We start from the raw sequence: 21,328 nt of genomic DNA, 5'->3' as shown, positions 1-21,328 counted from the left end.
GTATGAGGCAAGTAAGCATTCATCATTAGAAAAGGCCATCTCTGTACAGGATACATCCACCCAAAGCTACGGAAGCAACTTCAGACTTGAAAACTTACTTTGAGAGTTAGTCCTGGTGAAGGTGTTATCTCTCACTAGTCCAACTGATGTAGTTGAAAAAAGAATATGGAGGTGTAAGCCTTCTTGTTACTCCTCTTTTCTAGACCAGTACCAAATACATTACTTCAAGTCCTGTGGAACGTGATCTTATGTTGGCACAGATGCAGATGATTCTTGGATACACTAAAATACCATGGCTAAAGCTATAGCAGAAAGACCTTGCCTTTATGGAAGAGGCAGGGCAGAGTCGCTAGGACTATTAACCTGTAAGAGTTTTTCCAGTTCTTGAAGCAGTCAGTTTGCACAGCACAGCAGTTTCCGGGGACACAGTGTCCACAGAACGGTTTGCCTTTCCCAGTCAGTTCCACAGCTGTATGGATGTGCAGGGCAGCCTGGGGAGTCGTGCAGGGAGAGCCCTGCTTTTTCATGGCTCATCCTCTTACTACCGTTTCTTCAAATAAAGATGCCTCTTCACCCCTCCACACACATACTGCAAGTACACATATAGCCTATGAAAGTATATACACACACACACAGAATTACGTTGTATACAACAGCAGCTTTGCTGGAATTTTAGGAGTGGCCAGAAAGCTATATGTAATACAGCCCCATATCACATCAGTGAACAAAATCTCATCCACTGAAACAAGAAGCACGTATCACACAGCATTACCCTTAAAAGTGAAAAACAAACCGCCCTTCACAAGCAACAAGTGCTCGCAGAGCTCAGTCTCACTGGGATGAAGGAACGTAGGACAAAGCGTACGCTGCGAACAGAAGGCTACGCTCCCACCTCAGCCCTTCCCGCCCCACTCACAACGCTCGCGCCCGGGACTCGGCCACTTTAAGCGGAGGCACGCAGGCTTTGTGCGCACGCGCAGGGGGCGGGGCGCTCGGTCACCAGTTCGCGCTGCGGGGGTCTGGCTGGGGCGCTGCAGGAGGGGTTTGAGGTGAGCGGGGTGCATGGCTGGCGTGCGCCGCAGGTGCGGGTTGCCGTTAACCGTCGCTTCCGCGCGCCGGGCTGGGAGTGATTAGGTGGCGCGGCTCTGAGGCACCATCTGGGTTCCCCTCCGTCAGCTGGGGCAGTGCCTGGCCCGCCCTCGGGGCCACTGTTGCTTCTGAGCGCTCTCTCCTGTGCTGTTCTGCTCGCAGCTTCAGAAACTGTGGTGTTGAACCATCCACAGACGATCTCCAGTGTCCCTCCCGCCTTGGGCAGTGATTTCTCGCAGTCTTTATTCACACCCTGGTAGGTGTTCAGTCAGTGCGCTCTGGGACTGCCCGTGTGTGGGAGTCCCCGTGCGCATCACAGCGCTCACAGCAGTGTCAGGTGTTTCTCAGGAGTTTCTCCCGGAGTGACGCTCCGGCCTTTCTGGGAGCTATCTGCACCCTTGACTTCATCTGTGACTTGAAATTCTCCTAAGGGAAAATAAGCCTTAGGAGTTGGTAATTCTAAACAGTTTTCATCAACTCTAATACAAGGCAGCTATTAAAAAAAAACACACACCCAAACCTGCCCAAGAGGTGGTACTTGGGAGTTTCCATTCTTTATGACACCTAAATCTGAGAAAATCGAAGTTTATACAGTCCAACTGTATGTAGACATGAGTCTGTGTACCTACTGGAATTTTTGATTTGTATGTCAGTCCAGTTTGACTGTAGGAGGAACTGTGGGAATTCGCCTTGAGAATTAAATGAAGCATGAGACATTGGGAAAGCTGAAATTATTAGTTCAGCTCAGAAAAGTACTTTTTTTTTTTTACGGTATGCATTTTTTCTTCATCATAGTCTGTATTGATTGTGGCTTCTACTTTTTGAAAACTTGACTTTGCAATGTAATTAATGTTGTGTTCTAATGTACTGCATCTTAGGGGAGTGGTGAACTTTGATGCCTAATACATTACATTCACTTTTTTGTTCTTTTCAGTTAGTTACGTTTCCCCCCCCTTCCCCCCTCCCCCGCCACAGTCTTAAGCTCCTTGCCCATCTTTCTTCATCTCTGCTTTCTTGGTCTCACCTCCTCATTTGTTGTTCCCAGTTCTTCCATTTCTCTCCATTATTTTTTTGAGTTTTGCTGGCCCTTATGTTGCTATTCCTTGCACGTTTCTTTGTTCTCACTGATTCATAATACCAGTCCTTCCTTCCCGCGTGTTCCTCATTCAAAATCATTCTTCCTTGAAAGCTCTTTCTTAGGAAACACAGATCCTAAGACATTTTGATACAGTTTTAGAAGACTTCAAGTCTTGTCTTCTGTTTATATTGGCTGCCTGGGTCTGACACAGGAGGAATAAACTACACACTCTTCCTTTTTTTTTTTTTCCCATTCTTCCTTTTTTTTTTTTTTTCTTAAACTGGACCACACCTGATGTGGGCTTTGACAATTTGGAAGCAGATAAATTATTTTGTCAGAAGTACATGCAACTGAAAACTGTCTTATAAACAATGTTAGAAACAAGTAGATCTCTACACCAAGCCCAAGACAAACAAACGGGAGTGTTTTAATGCTGATGAATTTACACTTTGTAAAAGGAGTAGTCGTGTCAGTTTGCAAAAATGGGAGAAGAAAGACAAGAAGAGAATGAAATAAGAGTTAAACTGGGCTAGAATGTATTTGAGAGTGCCCTGGAGGTGCTGCTGTTGTGTATCCTAATGCTATTTACTCAAAATGTGGGTCAGACAATCTTGGCCTAGAATGATGATGTCAAAACTCACAATTTTAACTCCATTTGTTCTAAAGAACAAAAAACTCAGACTATTTTTATTTGGAAAAGCCAGAATGGTAGTACTGCTACCATAGTAATGCTGCTTTCTTTTGGTCTTTTCAAAATTTAGACAAACAAAAAAAAAATCCAAAAGTGTTCTTAATACTTGCATTAAATGTATGTTGAAAAGCTTTATGTATATGGGACAAAACCATTTATTTCACTTAAAAAAAAATCTGTTCTCTTCCTCCCAAAGCTTTCTTCAGTTAATGGCGCTAAACGATGGCACTTCTACTTTCTTTCTTCAATTACTTATTGCTTATGAAATGAGGAAAGATAGATTGTTTTGTATTATGTTTTGATATTAGTGTGAACGTTTGCTTGTGTGCTTACTGGCTTGCATTGTAGGACAAGTGCAATCATATCTGTGAGTAAATGTCTATTTCCAATGGTACATATTACTGTCACAGAATGGGTGGCACTTCATTTGCCAGTCTCTTTTTCTTCCTGTCCTCCCACTTGCTGTATCTGGAAGATCTTCAGACGAATTAGTACACAGGCTTCTCAGCCTAAAGATGTGAAAATGGCCTGGGAAACCAATAGCATTTTTATTCCCTCAGAACTTCTGTTGTTCAGAGAAGCAATCCAAACTTACATTGTATATTTTTCCACTTGCGTTTTCCTGTGCCACTCTGTACCGCCTTTCCTTTGTTTCAGTAATTATTAATTACTTTATGTTATGTTAATATCTTTATTCAACACTTCTTTAAGAACTGCATTTTTTTTCCTCTGTACTGTAGTAGAAAGCAGATATTTCAAATATGTGTTGGTCACAATAAAAATGCTTTTTATGACCTCTTATTCAGATTGGGTTTTTGTGCTTGCATAATAAGGGTATTTGGTTTCAGGATAACAAAAATAGAATCACTTTTGAGCACGTACATTTCCGTAAAGCATGAGCTGTACAGTGATTCTGCCTACTCTGTGTACTTTATGAACAGTGGATCAAACACTTAATACCATGGATAGGTTTGAACTGAATATGAATAGTACTTAGAGGAATTATTTGTCCAGATTTCATGTGAACTGTCACGCTGATGTCAGTTTATATTCACTACATTCTTAACTCATTGTTTCTGCACAGAGCAGTGTCATTAGTGGCTATAAACTTAAGCCAAGTTCTGTATGTGTGCGAATCGTTTACTGGAAGATTTTAAATTGCATTCCCTACATTCTGGACATTTGTAAAATGCTGGAATTAACACAGATTCTCAGATGCTAAGACAATTGCTATGTGGACCACTTGAATGTAATTTTGTTATGCAAATACTATCAGGCAAGGTAGTGTAAGAGGATTCAGATGCTCAAGAACTCAAGAACGCAAAATTAGATCGTTTATGCTTGAGTTGGCTCAGGAATGACACGAAATATGAAGTAAAAATATGTAATTTCATGTTTATAAAGTCTGTGAGTCCATTGTGAGAACAGACTTGCTCACTTCAAAGTTTAGAGAAGAATATGGATTTTTGTTCTGAAAATATTTTATGAAATGGCTAGAAAACAACGTGCCTAAGATCACAAAGAAATCTGTAGTGGAGTATGATGCTGAACCCATGATTTGCCAAAGTTTACCTTAGGCTGTCCTTCTTCTTAGGATTTTACGTGAGTGTAAACAGACATTGTTTTAACTGCATGAGTATAAAGTTCACAAGTCTGTTTATTTTTCACTTGAGATTGTTTTATATGACTATTGGGCATGAATACCAAAAGTGGTGAGGCTCATGTTTCACTCTTTTCAAATTTGTAATGAAGCCACTATGTGGCCTCCTCTTGGCAATTGCTTTGCCAGGATATCAGGCTATTGCAGATGGATCCAACTGCAACAGAGCAAAAGCAAAGTACTGCGTTTTGGCAGTGTTATCTGAAAAGCACAGGCTTTGGGAGAAGTCAGAAGGAACAGGTGAAACTCTGGCAGCCGGGAAATGTGTCTGCAGGATTTCACTTGCACCACACCTCTAAGTCTATTTTATTTTGGATGAGCTGTTTGTATTTGCATCCATTTGCTAGTTCTTCCTCTCTTCTGCAGCTCTCTGTGGTTGCTCATCAGGTTGCTCTCACTACAAATGCCAGCAGAGCAGTAGGAGAGCAGAGCAGTGCCTGGTGGGATGGTGCAGCGGATGTTGCAGCTCTCCCTTACTGCTGTGCAGGGGACAGAGTGGATGTTAGGTTTCCCATGGGATTTGTAAGTGGTGTCAAGACGTGTATTACGTAACTCCTGTAACCCCATTTCCAAATTGCCGACTACTTTGCCCCATTTTCTTTCTCAAGGGATTTTATGTTTCAGCCCTTCAAGCAGTGTTTTCCTTTGTAGGAGTCCAGTGTGAAATCGCTGCAAAAGCAGGAATGATTATACAAAGAGTAGTGCTGAATTCACGCCCTGGTATGTATTTTATTGCAATAAGGGAGCAGTGTGTTTGTCATGGTTGCCTAATAGTCTGAAGTGGTGAGAGTAGAAGCAGAAACTAACGTCAGATTTGCATATCTTAATACCGTATGCAACAATAAACAAAGTTTATTATGAAGTGTATTTATTTAGTCTCTACATGCAGACTTTTAAACTCATGGTTGAGAAAAAATAATGCATAATTATGAGAAAACCCTAGGACTAGAGACTCAGTGCAAAGAAAGATTATCAAGTGTTGTTTTTTAGTTCTGGCGTTTCTTCTTTTTGTAAGATTATTAGAATATTTTTATAAAGTTTGCTTCAACAAGCGGCATGGAAACTATTAATAAGTGCAAGTACCTTGTACTGGCCAGTGAAGCATAATGCCATCAGATCCACTAACGTGAAAATCTACATTGTTTGTCTAGATTTGCACAAAATGTAGATCAAAAGGTTGCTTGCAAATCAGAATAGACCTGGCAAGGATAATTAGAATAGTGGTTAGTGTACAACTCTTGTGCTGCATATCCAGGATGATTTGAAACAAGTTATTTAATACTTCATTAGCCTTTGGAGATAATTCTTGTAGAAATTAGTCCTCAATAGTCAGGAGGGGTTAGCTGAGAATTTTGGAATGTCTGTTATGGCTGTGTCTACAGTTTGGGCAGTGGGAGTACACCTGTTTAAATCTCAGTCTGCTGAGTTAGCTGATAGTTTTATAGCTGTGAACAGAGACAAGCTAACATATTTTAAAATGGACTACCATCATTAAAAATGCCTTCCCTGTTGATTAAAGGAAGCTCCGCATTGATTCAGTTATTTGTTTCATTTCAAAATAATTCTAGGTAAGAATGGAGTGCCAGTGGCTGAAAACTTCAGACTGGAGCAAAGTACAATACCAGACACAGTGCAAGAGGGACAAGTACGTGTTAGAACCCTGTATCTCTCTGTGGATCCTTACATGGTACGTGGTGAGCTTACAACTAAGCCAGAACTTCTTTAAAAATTACCTTAAACTCTGTACCTCTCATGATGTTTAACACAGAAGTTAACAATCCTAAAATCTCTAGTGGGGAAATACAAAGAAAATACTTAAATATTTAAGGGATGATGTAAACATATTTTGCTATTCTCCAGTGCATGGAGATGGACTCAATGACTTCTGGCTGCTTTTTGCAATCCTACATTTCTGTGATTCGTGCAGTCAAGGAATGGCATATGAGGAAATCTTGTCAGGTCCAAGCCAGCTTGCCTTTGGGTATGAGGCTGACTTTGAGGCAGTGTTTGTAGAACATGTTGGCTTTGGTAGCACTAGTGAAGGAGACTCGAATGTCCCGTCTTTTTGTACCGAGTGAATAAGCAGGGAAAGAAAGATCTAAGAGAAGATTATGAATATTTGGGGCTTATTGAGAGATTTTTGAGTAACCCATTGTGTCTGACATTTTAAACACATCTCATCCCCAGCTTCATTTGAACTTCTTATAACTAAACGATGTGTTCCACCAGAGCTTCTCCTTAAAGTCTTGTCTTTCAGCGCTGCCGGATGAATGAAGATACGGGTTCAGATTACCTCTTGCCTTGGCAGCTATCTGAAGTTGCTGATGGTGGGGGCATTGGGGTTGTGGAGGAGAGCAAGCATAATAACTTTGCTAAAGGAGACATCGTCACTTCCTTCAATTGGCCCTGGCAGACAGTGGCCATTCTGGATGGAAGCTTGCTACAAAAGGTATACAAAACCTAGATTGTCACCATTTTATTTTCATAAATTTATTTATTTTTTTAAAGAGTAATTAATGATACTATTTCTTAATCAAAATCAAGTTGGTATTAACGAAGAAATCCATTCTCAAAAGGCAGACGAACTCACAGTTGGCAAAATCTGTAACAGTTTTTCTGCTTTTAACAAAGAAAAAGATGAATGCTTTTGCTGGCTATCAGGCATGCCAGTATTATTTCACTTGCTGTGTTTTTAATAAACTTCCCCAAAGTTGCTTCTGTTAATTAATTCTGTTATTCTAATTCTAGATAGATCTATTCCTGATCCATGGAAGTGTAGTCATGAAAGGTTTTAGGCACATTTAAATAAATTTATTTACCAACATGTTAGTGAAAGCTTGTACTTCTTCCATGGAAGAAGTGCCACTGATCTGCAATCCTAATGTTTGATAACACTGCTATTTTGTCCTTTACACTAACATAGGGATAGTTTGCCATTGCATGAGACTTCTACTCCGCTGGATGCTTTTTTCCATCATTTCCATCATTTCCATATTTCCATCATTTAAGCTCTTGTGAGTGATTTTACTCACAATCTTTTTCTAAAACTGTGGACGTATAATCTTTGTTTCGTTTTATATAAACTTGTTGTTAAGGTAGAACAAGTTTATAGCTAGCTTGTCACTGTCTGTTGTACCTTGCCTTGTAAATATCCTGAATTACTCTTGTATCACCAGTCAAATAACAAATAGCAAAACCTCACCTTAGAAGAAATGAACATCATGTGATTTTGTTTCGTAGGTTGTTCCACAACTTGTGAATGGACGCCTTTCCTACTTTCTTGGCGCAGCTGGATTGACAGGACTGACAGCCTTGCTAGGTATAAGAGAGAAAGGCCATGTGACTGTGGGTGCCAATCAGACCATGGTGGTGAGTGGAGCAGCTGGTGCCTGCGGTTCTTTGGCTGGCCAGGTAGGTTGGCTGAAGACACAAAGGATATGGAGTTACTAAATTTGTGTTCTGAAACATGATGATTAGTAAACATACAGATAAAACCATTATAAATACAAACGAGTGTAACTTCATGGGAAGGTTCACAGATTTGGCTCACACTCACTGAGAGATTTTAGGTATGAAACTCAAGTTTCCTGAAACTGGGATAGCAGAAAAGGGTCCAAGGTGAATGAAGTGGATACTCTAAAAACGTATACTCAGTGTGTTTTTTATAGTAGTCTACCATTTGAATACAGTCTTTGAGTTGACTGGCAACTTCCATTTTTCCTATATTATCAAATGCAGTAAACATTTCCTCACAGTGTTGGTAATTCCACAGTCAGTGATTTGGAAAGGCAGTGTAATTCTGTTGGGAACTGCCTCTTCTCTACATGTGAGAAAGGAACAACAAAAAGCTCTTTTGCTGCATGGGCTGGGAATGTACACTAAAATTTGCTGTCTTGGGTTTTAGTGGGATAAGACATCCCTAATGTTTATGCATGGGGAAAATGATGAGCTTCTCTTTATTGTTTTGTTTTGTTTTAACAATAGATTGGCCATCTGGACGGGTGCTCTAAAGTTGTGGGTATTGCTGGCACAGATGAAAAGTGCTCCATTTTGGTCTCAGAAATGGGGTTTGATGCTGCTATCAATTACAAGAAAGGGAATGTGGCACAGCAGCTCCGTGAACTCTGCCCAGGTGGTGTGGATGTTTACTTTGACAATGTTGGTGGAGAGATCAGTGATACAGTTATAAGCCAGGTGATTATGCCAACTATCAGCTTTATTCTCATCATTCTCCAAAGTCTGTGTACTCAGCTTTGAATTAAGCCTGCAATATAGTAGAATAAGCTTTCCACTTTGTTGATCTAATTTTGGTGCTGATCCTCATCAGGAATCAAACATTTGACATCAGTGCCTGTTACTTGGTCTAACCTCACAGTACACTAGTGAAAACATAGTTTCTCTTCTGATCTCTTGCTTCCTATACATGGTATGACTTTTTTTTTTTTCCCCCCCACCCTTTCCCTCACTCCTTGCCCCACTCCCTTCCTTTCCCTGCCCATCGCGGGGGGCTGGGGGCCAGGAGACAGTACTGTTCTTAAAACATTCTCTGTCAGTGCAGTAATCTTGTGTTTTAGTACTGGGTTACTGGCAGCTCTGTTGGACCTCCATTAGTGCTCTTGACCATCCCTCTTTCATGTAAACATGAAACCAGTCTGTGTCCCATGGCAGAGAGGCCTTGCTGGCAGTGCTGTCTTTGGGATCTCTAAATCACAGCCTGTATCCAACAGCTGTATCCTATTAGTCCCTCTCCTCACAAAAAGCCACACAGTAAAAAAAAAAAACTACTTATGTTCCTCATATTTAATGCTACATATACTGTACAGCATGTTTTTCCACTCTTTGTCTGCATTTGTCTATGTGGTTGTCACAGGTTGACTGGGGCTGAAATTCTGCTCTTTTCTAGGAGAGGTGATTCTAAATAAAGACACTTGTGTGAAAATTGTGTGGTATATTCTAGTGCATCTCTAGAAAACGTGGTTTATGAGACGAAGGAATGTAATTTTTCTCACTTTGTGCCGTCTCAAATAGATGAATCAGAACAGCCACATCATCCTGTGTGGACAGATTTCTCAGTATAACAAAGATGTGCCTTATCCTCCTCCATTGCCTCCTGACACAGAAAAAATACAGAAAGAAAGAAACATCACAAGGTACGTTTCTCCTTTGGAACTTGTGACCAGGTTCCAGGTCACAAGATTTTTTGAGTCTGATGTTCAGAAGATAGTCTGTAGATCCACACTAGGCATGTGTAATTGCAGCAGAATGTTGCAACACCAGAAAAATTAAAATCTCAGCGTCATTAAATTATTTCTCTTACATTTTCTGTAATGGCATAAAAATGGGAAAAGATAATGTTACATGTTAACATAGATTTGTGATTCTTTAATTTAGTCTTGGAGTCTCTGAGAGATTCTTCAAAATAAGGGAACGCGTTGCCATGGTTCTGTTCTCAGCATGTTGCAAAACACCTATCTCTTCAAGTGTAGTGGGTCAGGAGAAAATCAAATTTTTTTTAATGAAAAAATGCAGCTGAAGCTGTGGTTGTTTTTAAATTTCAGTTTTAGTATTTGGGTTTTCATTAGATAATGGGAACTAATGGGAACTTGAATGCTTTAGGCAGCTGTGACAGCACTGTATGCAAAATTTTGGGCAGCTAAAAAGTTAATTTATACTTACCATCTATTCCAGGCCCACTTACAGAAAAAAAAATCAGTGTGCATTTCATGGACGTTTACTTGTTTTTGTGGCAGTAGCTCTTGATTTTTGTCATGCTTCTCTCTGATCCTTGAAACAAATTTTTTTGTTCAAGATCAGTGTTATTCTCAAGTTCCTGCTCCTGTCTTAACAAGCTTGCAAAGCTCTGCAAGCATCACTGTAATCATTACTGACATTCCTTCAGTTTCAATATTGTTGTGTTTCTTTAAAAATTTGCAGATTTCAGAACATGCTTATCAGCCTTTCCTAGCTCAAGGCTCACTCTTTTCTTTCACAGAGAAAGATTCTTGGTGTTGAATTATATGGACAAACAAGAAGCTAGCGTACTGCAACTCTGTCAGTGGATCCAAGAAGGTAAACTGAAGGTAGGAATTTTTACATTTAATCTGTGTCCTTTGCTATTATCTCCTCAGATCAGACTTCCTGTACTCATACCACTACTTCTTTGTCTCTGGCTGTTTTACCGTGCTCCAGGATCAGAGAGATTTTCTTGAGAATGCTTAAGTACACTTGAAAGCATATCAGGTAGTACCTATAGTGAATACTTATCATGAGTGGTGCGGCTGCACTATGACAGACATGACGCTGAGATCTGTACTCTTCCGTTCTGTGTAGGATAGAAGTGCTTTTTGACTTAAAAGTAAAAGTTTTTGAAGGCCTGATCCCTTGAATATGTGACTAGTTCATGTTCTGAATGCTTTTGGGGATCTTGTCAGAAGTTTTGTCTCAAGCTTCATAATCACTATTTGTTATTTTGGAAGTGGTAATCCTTGGTATCTTTCTTTTTCCCTGTAAAGTCTTTCTAAATTAGTTTTTGATTCTTTAGTGTGGTTACCTGGAAGAATTGCAAAGTATAGGATTTTGGCATGTGCACAAATCTTCCTGTTCTGATTGAAGAACTAAATTAGCTATAGTCTTATCAAAATATTGGCTTCTATCTTGATGTTGGAACATAGGTAGCTGAAACAGAGCACTGTCCATTGTAGCCAGAGAATCCTTAGCATTTCTGTGGCAGTTCCTAAGAGATGTTAATCTTGTTTGACAAAAGCTAAGAGGACATTTTTGTATTGACAGGTCAGAGAAACAGTGGTAGAAGGCTTAGAGAATATTGGTGGTAAGCTTTTATAACATTTTCTAAAAACATTAAGTGCAACAATAGTAGAAGCCATTTGCCAATTCAGATTCTTGTTCTTTATTATAACACTAAGAATCATGTTTTAGATAATAAAAATCACAAGATATTAAAGTGTTCTGTAAGAAACTCACGTATGTTTAAAAATTTATTGGATATGAAGTTTGCAGGTTTTCTTTCCCCAGAATTACAATGTGGGGAGGTGGGCATTAGGTTAAAGTGTTTAAACTGTTATGTTAGCAGTTCACAATCATCCTGGTCTTACTGATTTAAGGTGCTGCCCATTTCTGGAACTTGTATACAAAAGGGTCTTTTGGAAACTTTGAACTTACGCTTCAAAACAAGAAGTCTGTCTCTAACAGTACTTTTCGTTAGCAGATTCAGCAACAAATAAATTGAAAGCTCTGTACAAGGAAAGGAAAAACATACTAGCCATGACAAAACAATCTACGTTAATATTTTTGGAGACACAAGATAGCCTATAGCCTCATCCAAAAATCTGTAATGAATATAAAAACCATGGAGGTCTGTGACTCCAATGAGACAAAGCTAAAAAGCCAGGTGACTCAAGATGCACTGTAAGAATGCATCCCTACTGAGTAACAGAAAAGAATGTAGCCCGTTTATTTCTGTAAGACTGAAAATCAGTAGAAATAGGCATTGGCCCAAACGTATAGATACACATTTATTTCTACATTTTCATTTATTGTTGATACCTACTTGTAAAAATTTGTATTTTGAGGGAATCAGATCAAATTTTGCAGGCATATTTCACACCTTATTTACTCATTCTTTTGGAATCAGTTTGTCACATTGCTTGCACTATGTTGCCTATAAGCACAGTATTTATAAGTCTATTTGTTTCACAAAGGTTTGTGAAACTGATAGCATTTGTGGGCTCTGCAGTCATGCTTCATCTTCATTTTTGGCATTTATGTGCTCATAACAAAAGCAAAAAATATAATCATGAACTTATATTGGGTGAAATAGGTACTTAAAAATTGATAAAAAAAAAATCACACAAAGCTGCCTGTGGCAGTTTATTACACTAGTTTGGCTTTTTTTCCCTCTCCATTAATTTGGCATATGATTAAGAATAAATATATAGTTGCTCCTGCTTGAGGAACTACTTCATGTTTGCTTCTATCATTTTCTTTAAAAGAAGTTACTTGGTACATTTGATTTGGAACTAACTTATGTCATTATTTCTCTTGAAGCTGCTTTCCAGTCCATGATGAATGGAGGCAATATTGGAAAACAGATCGTCCTAGTTTCTAAGTAAAAGTCATTGCTTGGGGAAAAGTAATTGATTCTATCCATAGTAATAAGCAAGTTTTACTTATAGTAATTACCACCTTAAATAAGCAGTTGTTCTTTATATATTAAGAGCAGATGTTTTAGGATGCTAAGGCAAAAACCATGCTAATAAACTGAACAGAATTGGAAACAGGAATGCAATAGTTTATACTAAAAATGGTAATATTTTTGACATGATTTGACAGCAATCAATTAGCACACTTACAAGTAATTTATGGGTATGGTTTGGCAGTTAGTTCCTGAGGTGGTCTATTTCCAATAAGTAATTTGTATACAGTCACCTGGTTTTAGATGTTGGAAGAATTACTTGCATACATATGTGTTGTTCCTATGCTAATTTGTCTCATTGCCCAAGAACTTGATAATTTTTCATTTACTAGTATAAGCTTAGCTTGACAGTCCAATCAATCTGGCTATCATAAGCTTAGCTTGACAGTCCAATCAATCTGGCTATCATCTTAAAATTGTAAGTGGTCTAACTTTTTTTTTCCAGATAAGAACAATCAAAAATTCCTTTCCTACAACTCAAGTTCTGTAGTATCAAAGATACTTCTGTTTTGCCATCTGGAACAAGTTTCCACTGATTGCATTTCCCAGTTTTCTGTACTGTATCATTATATAGCCTCTTTTCAGAGTACCTTAAACCTAGTTCATTTAGAATTCCATCTGCATGCCACCTGAGACTTTCATCAGAGGAAGGTCCAGCTATAAGGGCTAGCTTATTTTGGCGGAACAATGCTCTTTTACCATTTTGGAAGCTTGAGAAGCAAGCCACTGTTTCCAAGTTTGACTAACATAACCTCAAGCCAAGTGATACTGATGCAATCTAAACATGTCTTCAAAATAAAGCCATTAGAATTCCACCATTATGTACGTTTAGAAACACTGACACATTAATTTAGTGATTAGGATAATTTATGACAGCGTAACTTACAAGCTATTGGTTTTGTTTTAAATATTTGCCTTTAAGAGGAGTGCTTCCAAGCAGTAGGGCAGGCTAAGAATGGATCCTCTAGATCTTCTTGAATCACTACCTACACTCAAACTAAGTGGAATCCAAGAACTAGGAGATAAACTATTCAGGAAGTTTGGCATTTAAATTTTTTTGCACATTGTAGAAAGAGAACAGATAACAGAACTGCCTCATATCTTTCTGAGCTGTGTGAAAAACAGTCCCTTGATTCTCAATCCAATATCAACATCACTAACTTGAGCACTAGCAATAACATCATGGTGGGACAGAAGCCAAAATTGTTGTGGAAGAAAATCAGCATCATTGTAGTTAGCAAATGAAGATAAAAAGCATCAGATGAAAGAAATTCTATGAATTCCTGCTTATTGACTGTTTATAGATGATACTCATTCCTGAAATTTGGGCATTTCAAGCTTAAAGACTTGATAATTTGTACACAGATGAGAAAGAGAGGAGGGAGCTAAGAGGAAATGCAGCCTTTTCAAACAGAACCAGATGTTCTATTGAGTGCTCTGGTACATCAGATCATGTGGCTTAATTGTCACCTTTCCTTTTCTTCTCTCCCACATACAAACACTTTAGATTGAAACAGCATCAGCCTGGAGGCTGTTATGCAATGCACGCCCTTTCTGCAGTAAAACTTCTACAAGGCAGTAGGCTGGCCTTAATGCACTGTAACAATCTTTCTGCATAGACTTCCTCCTCCTAAAGTCCAGTTCATTCCTAAAGTTCATCTCCAAATGTAAAAGAAATAAACAAAACAAACAGCCCACTTCTTCACACAAATTTAAACATCCTCTTGCTTATATTTCCCTATATTTGGCTTCCTCTAACCTACCAATTTTATCTATATAAATTATCTATATATCTATATATGTTTCAACAACGTTTTGAGAAAAGATGATGCCTTATGATCTTAAAACTGAAGACCCTTTTGTTTCAATTCAAAGCATTCTAGTTACTTACATGCATCTATTTCAGAAGGGATTTCATCCATGACCTGTGGTCAGTTTGTATTGCAAGAATGTAAGGAAGGCAGCATAGCAATAACCGCTGCTAAAAAGGTGTTAAAATGTTTTCACACATTATGGGTGAAGGCAACTTACTTATACTTCCAGAGTTGCATTTGCTTGTCCAAAGTACAAACGTTGGACTTCTGAACATTGTTTGCTAAAGAGCTATTACAGAATGAGCTCATGAGTGAGGACCATGAGCTGACACACCTTCCAAGAAGGACAGCCTCTAGGATCTGAATTTTCACAACTGAAAATATGATTAAATTTTAAAATTCCCAGCATGATGATTTTTACAGCAATTGCTTAGTAATCCATGCACACTGTAAGCCCATTGCAGTCTGATGATGTGAAGGGTGACCTAGAGTGAGGTCATGCTGAGATATTAATTCTCTACTGTAATAAAGGCAGCTTGATTGCTGCAGCATTCCAGTAGATTAGGTAACTCACAGGGAGGAATATTCTGCCAGCATAAGTCAGATGACTATAGGGAAAAAAAAAAAAAAAAAAAAAAAGAGATACAGACAGTTAAAGTAGACTTCATCATGGTACTTCCAATATCTAGAAAACTTTTCTGCATTTGTGAACCCTGGCCTAACGTTATCTCTTCAGAATAAATAAAAATCAAAGGAATAAAATCTTTTAAATGAAGTGCCTATATTTGTTAATAAAAAATATATTTTTTTGCAACCTTGTCTTAATTTCTTATTGTAATAGTGACTCTTAAGTGATCATACATTTTGCACTGTAGGGGAGGTCTCATTTAACAGAAGGTAACAAATAGCTGCTAAGGAAAATCCAGGCCAGTCTGGATGTAGCACCACCACTGACTGCAGAGGACCAGCATCTGTGCAGGAAGCCTTACCATGCAGAGACAGCGCATGGTAGCTCAGATGATCTTAAGCTAGAAGGTACTAGAAATTTGGCTATGCAGTCTCTATCAATAAGCATTTCTTGTTGCAACTAATAACATTTAAACAGCATTAGACAGATATCATTGAAAAAAATTTGATCCCATCTTACACTTGTTTATGTTTTGCCTGTTTTACGCACTCCCATTTTCATCTCTTTTCCTTATGCACTGTGAAAAGTTGCTGTTGGCTATAGATTAGTGCTAGGTCACATGGTTTAGTGCAAGGATTTAATGGAAAATATCAGATACCTGGAAAAAGAACTAACCAGCCCCCATATAGGTGGTTCTGTCAGTTCATAGCAGCAACTTCAGCCAAAGTGGAGAGAGAAGGCAGACACCTTCCAAGTAGCTTCCATATCTTTTTTCTTTTTAATGCATTGATAGTAGAAGCAGATGTAGGACTATTTAGTGCTTTTTTTTGTCTTACACTACTTTCCTGTATTACAGCAGGGAAGTGGGAAATGTTTATGCAGTCCACAAACAGACTGCCAGGGATAAGAGTTCATGAGCAGAAGGATTATCCTGCAAGGATAACAACAGCTGGAATTAACTTCAGGTCTAGAGAACAACTTGTGACACAACTGAAAACTTCAGGAAAAAGCACAAAGGAAAATGAGTCAACTGTTTAGCCACATGGACACAATTTTGCAACCAGAAAGATATGCTGGTTAGTTACATTGAGTTAGGCACAGCACTCACTGTAAGGTGAAATGGTGGTAAGAGTGGCCAGCACTATTGAAAGTGAATGAAGTACAAAGTAGTAGGCAGTGTTTATATAAGAACTGGGAGGTGTTACTTTATAAGAGACTGAGGGAAAACAGTGAGCAAGGGCAGTGAGGTTTTACAGGACTATGCAGTCTGCCCCTGCTCCTGTATCTTCTTAGACTGGCTCCTCTGTAGCTCTGAGGACAGCATCCTCAGAGACCCTCCTTAAGCTCCCATTCTTCTGGGACATGGAGCCTCTCTCTCTTCCATTGTGCCCTGCTTGCTTTCCTTGTAACCTGGGTTGGGAATTTGGCCAAGGAACAGGCTCTGATGGGGCGAAGGTTGGATAGATGCCAGCACAGTAGGACTTCCTGTTCCTGGTTCTTGGGTGACTGGAGAAAGGCAGAATGCTGTCTACTACTGCTCTCACCCCTGGAATGGTACTGCCTTTACATCCCATTACCCAAAGCCCCTCCCCTGCCTCTCAGCAATAGCAATCCCATTAGAAAGCCGCATGAGCAGCAGTGAACACGGCAAACCAAAACAGCTTGTCCCTGCAGCTGACTTCACTGTGAGCCTTCATTGCTCTCCAGGCAGCCATCACTTACACCTCAGATACCCAAGCAAATGCAGAATAAGTTTCCTCTTAGAACTCTTGGAACTGTTCATGTTCGGTTTTTTCTTTTTCCTTGCCTTTTTCAGTATGCCACAGAAGGTGTGAGAAAAGCACAAAAATCCTTTCATTAGCTAAAAATCTCACAAAGAGAAAGTAACAGATGCTTTTTATAAAGCTTAACAAAAACTTAAGCTTTAATAACAAAAGTATTTGAAAGCATTATCAGAACTTTTCTTTGCAAAAGAAAATCTATTTCCAGTTTCAAATAAGAATCAAGTATTTTAAAGTCATTCTCACCATGCAGACTAAAAAGGAAAACCAGAAACACAACAGAACCACCCAAACCTGCTAGGTACTTTAAAAGCAGCATTTATATAATGAAAGGCTGGTTTTTCACAGATGTTATTGATGCCTGCAGGCAATACACAGTATATTACAGCAGTCTGATTCCATGATCTGCTACTTGCTTTGATCACTTCATGTCTTGTCCTCTTACTTACAATTTGGAAAGGATACTCTTGGCATTGGAAGATGTCTAGGTTCCTATGGTTACCCCCAACAGCCATACTAATATTTTAAGAACCACATGCTAGAATTAATAATGCCAAAGTTGTTTTATTTATAAACTTTAAGAAAGATAAACAAAATCTTTCCAGGCTTAACTCATCCCTGAACTGGAAAAAACCATGCAACACTATGACATCTTTCTTAAAATAATGCTAATTGATATAAGAGGAATGCATCCTGTTAGTGATCAGAAGAGCTTAATTTTGAAAGAGGACCCGAATTAGGCAATTAAGTCAACACAGATCCTGCTATCACTAGAACATTTTACTTTAGTCCATGTTGATTTGTATCTTTTGGGCATCAAGAGCAACAGAGGAGAAAAGGCATATTTTTATAGGGTGGCTTCCAGATTTACTGTAATAGCATCTGCATATTTGTCCAAGCTTCATCCAGTTATTACCAGTATTACCAGGGAAAACTCATATACATTGTGATTTTTGTTATCTGCAGTTGAATTGGGCAACCATATGCTTATACATATAAGGACAGCTAAATTAGAAGCTATCTCCCCTATGTGCTCTTGAGAACTTCCATTCTGCTGAGATAAACGATTTAAAAAGATTTTCAAGCAAATAATGGTAAATAGAGTTTTCCCATGTTAAGTTGCATAGCTCAACTAGCAAAGTTAACATTTTACTGCTAAAGTTCCAGAAAGGAGATTAAGGAAAGAAAGAAATCTGAATTAACATGAGACAAGGTCAGTTTTGCTTTTCTATGAAGCAACAAAGAACTGCAACAGGTGTACCCTGGAACAGGTCTTTCCTGCATAGGGTAGAATTCTCAGTTTCTATGCCATGCTTTTCACTGAGATTAGGACAGAAGGGTAGTCCCACATGCATACATAATTCACACATCAACCACATGTCAACAGCGTGTCATTCTTAGGGAGGTCCTCAGAGCCAGGGACAGCACATCTGAAAATAAAACACCTTTCCTTGCCACACTAAGACTAGTATGAACAAGTTCTTAAAATAATTCCATCTATCTACCAAACATCCAACAGAACCAAGAAGTATAGTTGATTATTGTGTAAGAGGATGTGGTGGCAGATGACAGACAAGAAAGGTCCATCTCCTTTCAGGATAAAGTTCTTTCCACAGGCTATAGGTATGACTCATTTTATTGCCATTCGTATGCTCTCTGATCAAAAGTACTTGCATTCCTAGCAACATTGTAAAACACCATATTTGTCATTACATTTCCACTATTGTTTCTCACTAGTAAATGTTGAGCCCTGCCTTTCTGATATTTTTTTAAACAAATGTTTTGCAAAACACTTACATAGCAGCTAATGACATTGTGATAAACAAAGTATTCTCTTAACAGGGTATTTAATTTACACAAATGAGGGCTGTTAATAACTTTTTCCTGCTATACCAGTCACAGTGAATGGGAATTAAGGACTAGAAAGGCTCTCATTTTAGAGATCAAGTCTTAGTTTTAAGTAGCATTTTCTTCTAATTTATTGTATTCTCAAATTCCTATAGTACAGTTTCTGTCTTTTCTAAGGTGACATAAATAAGTTATACCTGCTTTTTCTTGACAAACCATAAATAAGTCACTGTAAAATTACATAAACTACTTCAAACGTTCTACTCACTACAATCTTATGAAGCAGGCCAGTGTTCTCCTAATTTTAAAAATAGGGAACCTGGGGCAGGATGCTTGGCAATCACTTTAAGGTATAACAAAGAATGATTATTAGAATTAAGGACTTCACGTTTTGCCTTTTTGTAGAACACTCCCAGAGGAGTTAAGAAGAAGGGCAGAATAGATTCATAATTAGTAAAAACAACTCAGCTCTTTTGGCTCTAGTTTTTTTAAGTTCTTAGTAAATATAACTATTCTATTGTTCTTAGACAAGAAAGGAAAAACAAAAATAAAGAAATGAGTTTCCCGGGCCACTCGGTGGCACTGAGACCCAGAAACACAGCCTGACTCCTCTTCTTTAGCAAGGATACAGCCACTAAACCACAGGATTCCTTTTTGGATCTTCCAACCTGAGACAGTTGTCTCCTTGCTTTAAAGCTGAACTTTTGACTACAGCTGTGAATTCCAATGGCAACCATTTACTGTCCTTTCAGTAGTCAACTGTGGGAAAATCAGCAACCACAACAGTGGAAAACAACTATTTCCTTCCAGAGAAAGAGCACATTAATTAACTAGTGCTCCCAGGGTAAGATTAGGACCACGGCTCAGGTGAACATATGCACAAATACATATTTAACACATAATACATACCCAGCAGCCTATAAAGAACTCCTACAGACCGTTATGAACTAAGAAGTGTGTGTAAGCATTAGACTCTTACATTGAAGGCCACATAGAACCCTTATAATGAATATTAATTTATAAGGACATGTGGTCTAATCCTCTAGAATTATATGCAAATCTTGAAATAAGCAGTTACACACAAATCCTGGAGCTTGTTATCCAGATCTATTCACATTTTTCCCAGCATTATAAAAATCAAGAATTTAAGAATTAAAAATATTTTCCATTCAAAGTAGTAACAAGTAAACATTTCCACTGGTGATCCATACAGACATATCTGCTTTGTATCATAAAAACATACTAGAGATTATTACACAATTTACTGCACACTGTATTAATGTCTAGTTGTATTATATAACATATTATACAGTATGTTGCATATGTATAATACAACACACATATATAATACATACTGTTATACATTTACTACAGCTATGCAGCAATGGAGGTGCAGCATCAGATCTTACCACTTCATGGCTGGTCTGTACAGAACTCCAACACCACAAAACAGTAGTTTGCATCTTAAGTTGAAGAACTTTGACTATTGTGTTGCATTTCAGAGGCTCTGACAGTTTTTCATTTCTACTACATAAGTTCTGAGCTCAGATGATTGAAACGTCCAGGTTTTATAAATCAGAAATGAGGTCAGGGCCACCAACCATGTTCTCATGGGGGAGAGGACAAAAGCCAAGGTCCCATAGGTTCGCTGCAAGAAATAGCAAGAATAGACCTGCCAGGCCAGCAGGAGTGCCATTGCCAGATGAATAAGCACAACCAAGAGGCGTCGGACGTGATGGATATGAGAACAGAAACTGTGACCTTTGCACCGCAGGAAAAGGCACCAGCAGAGATAGGCCATTAATGGCACATTGAAAAACAACATCTGAAAAAAAAAAAAGTAGAAAAAAGACAACAATGATCAAGCCAAATATTCTGGGCAAGACACAAAGCATGAAAAGATAAGAGCACACAAAACTGTCCCATTTCAAATGCTGAGTGCAATTCCAAAAGCTAGAAGCTCAGGCTGCACTTCCGAGACACTGCAACTGAGAGAGGCGGGCTTGTCTGAGCCTCAGTCCCAGGCCAACTTTTACTGCCTGCTCTCTTGCAGTACAAGGCACTACTATTCACCTGATTCTTCCTGGATCTAGTTGATGGAGCTAGACTTGGCAAAATACTACTGTAACAAAAAAATGAAAGCCTTTGCCCCAATTTCGCTCTGTGACCCAGCCCATTGTGGTGTAAAACAAGTGTTAGCACTGACACAAGGGAGGGACCCTAATAAAGGCAACAATACAGTGTTCAGACTTTGATGCTGAGGAAGTACACCCTGGCTTTCTGACTAAGGCAGCTGAGAAATGCAGAGGGCAGCCAGATCAAACTAGTGAGAAAACTAGACTCAGGTCTACTTGGAGAGTGACACCTACTGATCTGAAGAATATTCAATGTGCAACAACTGCCCCTGGACATTCCTTTTGCTTAATTACTGCAACTTGTTTGTAAGGACAAAAAAAAAATTCAGAGTGAAGGGTAAATTTGTAGACATTGGATGTCAGGATTAGAGGCAGAGTCTGAAAGAACATCA

At 38.7% G+C, this 21,328-nt stretch overlaps 2 protein-coding genes across 7 annotated transcripts in view; one reads left to right on the top strand and one right to left on the bottom strand.

Moving 5' to 3' along the window:
- Window positions 1-958: 958 nt before the first annotated feature.
- Window positions 959-15,358, top strand: PTGR2 (prostaglandin reductase 2). 4 transcript variants are annotated; one of them, XM_019615591.3, is made up of 11 exons: window positions 988-1,049; window positions 1,252-1,345; window positions 5,170-5,238; window positions 6,087-6,205; window positions 6,776-6,967; window positions 7,759-7,929; window positions 8,503-8,712; window positions 9,547-9,668; window positions 10,511-10,598; window positions 11,308-11,347; window positions 12,583-15,358. In XM_019615591.3, the coding sequence occupies exons 3-11, from the start codon at window positions 5,202-5,204 to the stop codon at window positions 12,645-12,647; spliced, it is 1,044 nt and encodes a 347-aa protein (XP_019471136.2). In that variant the 5' UTR covers window positions 988-1,049; window positions 1,252-1,345; window positions 5,170-5,201; the 3' UTR covers window positions 12,648-15,358. The 4 variants fall into 4 exon arrangements, with proteins under 4 accessions (XP_085080988.1, XP_085080989.1, XP_019471136.2 ...); XM_085224864.1 differs by having other exon boundaries at window positions 6,763-6,967; XM_085224862.1 differs by lacking the exon at window positions 1,252-1,345 and having other exon boundaries at window positions 959-1,049.
- TMEM62 (transmembrane protein 62) overlaps window positions 7,807-21,328 on the bottom strand; it is a 31,188-nt gene continuing 17,666 nt past the window's right edge. For 2 of the 3 annotated variants that reach the window (XM_085224859.1, XM_085224861.1), the window contains exon 14: window positions 17,493-20,626. In XM_085224859.1, the coding sequence (XP_085080985.1) occupies window positions 20,300-20,626 (327 nt within the window). In that variant the 3' untranslated portion in view covers window positions 17,493-20,299. Of the gene's footprint in view, window positions 7,939-17,492; window positions 20,627-21,328 lie in introns of those variants that run through there. The other variant, XR_014883521.1, reaches the window with a different exon arrangement.

Source organism: Meleagris gallopavo, chromosome 5 (genome assembly GCF_905368555.1).
Source record: "Meleagris gallopavo chromosome 5, MGAL_WU_HG_1.1, whole genome shotgun sequence".
Taxonomy (NCBI): Eukaryota; Metazoa; Chordata; class Aves; order Galliformes; family Phasianidae; genus Meleagris; species Meleagris gallopavo.
This window is presented reverse-complemented; position numbering and strand designations above follow the sequence as displayed.

Excerpts from the sequence above, each read along its gene's own strand:
- PTGR2 (XM_085224862.1), top strand. The coding sequence starts at position 5,202 with ATGATTATACAAAGAGTAGTGCTGAATTCACGCCCTG. Across the intron at positions 8,713-9,546 it reads GTGATACAGTTATAAGCCAG|ATGAATCAGAACAGCCACAT; the intron begins GTGATTATGCCA and ends CGTCTCAAATAG. Across the intron at positions 10,599-11,307 it reads TCCAAGAAGGTAAACTGAAG|GTCAGAGAAACAGTGGTAGA; the intron begins GTAGGAATTTTT and ends TTGTATTGACAG.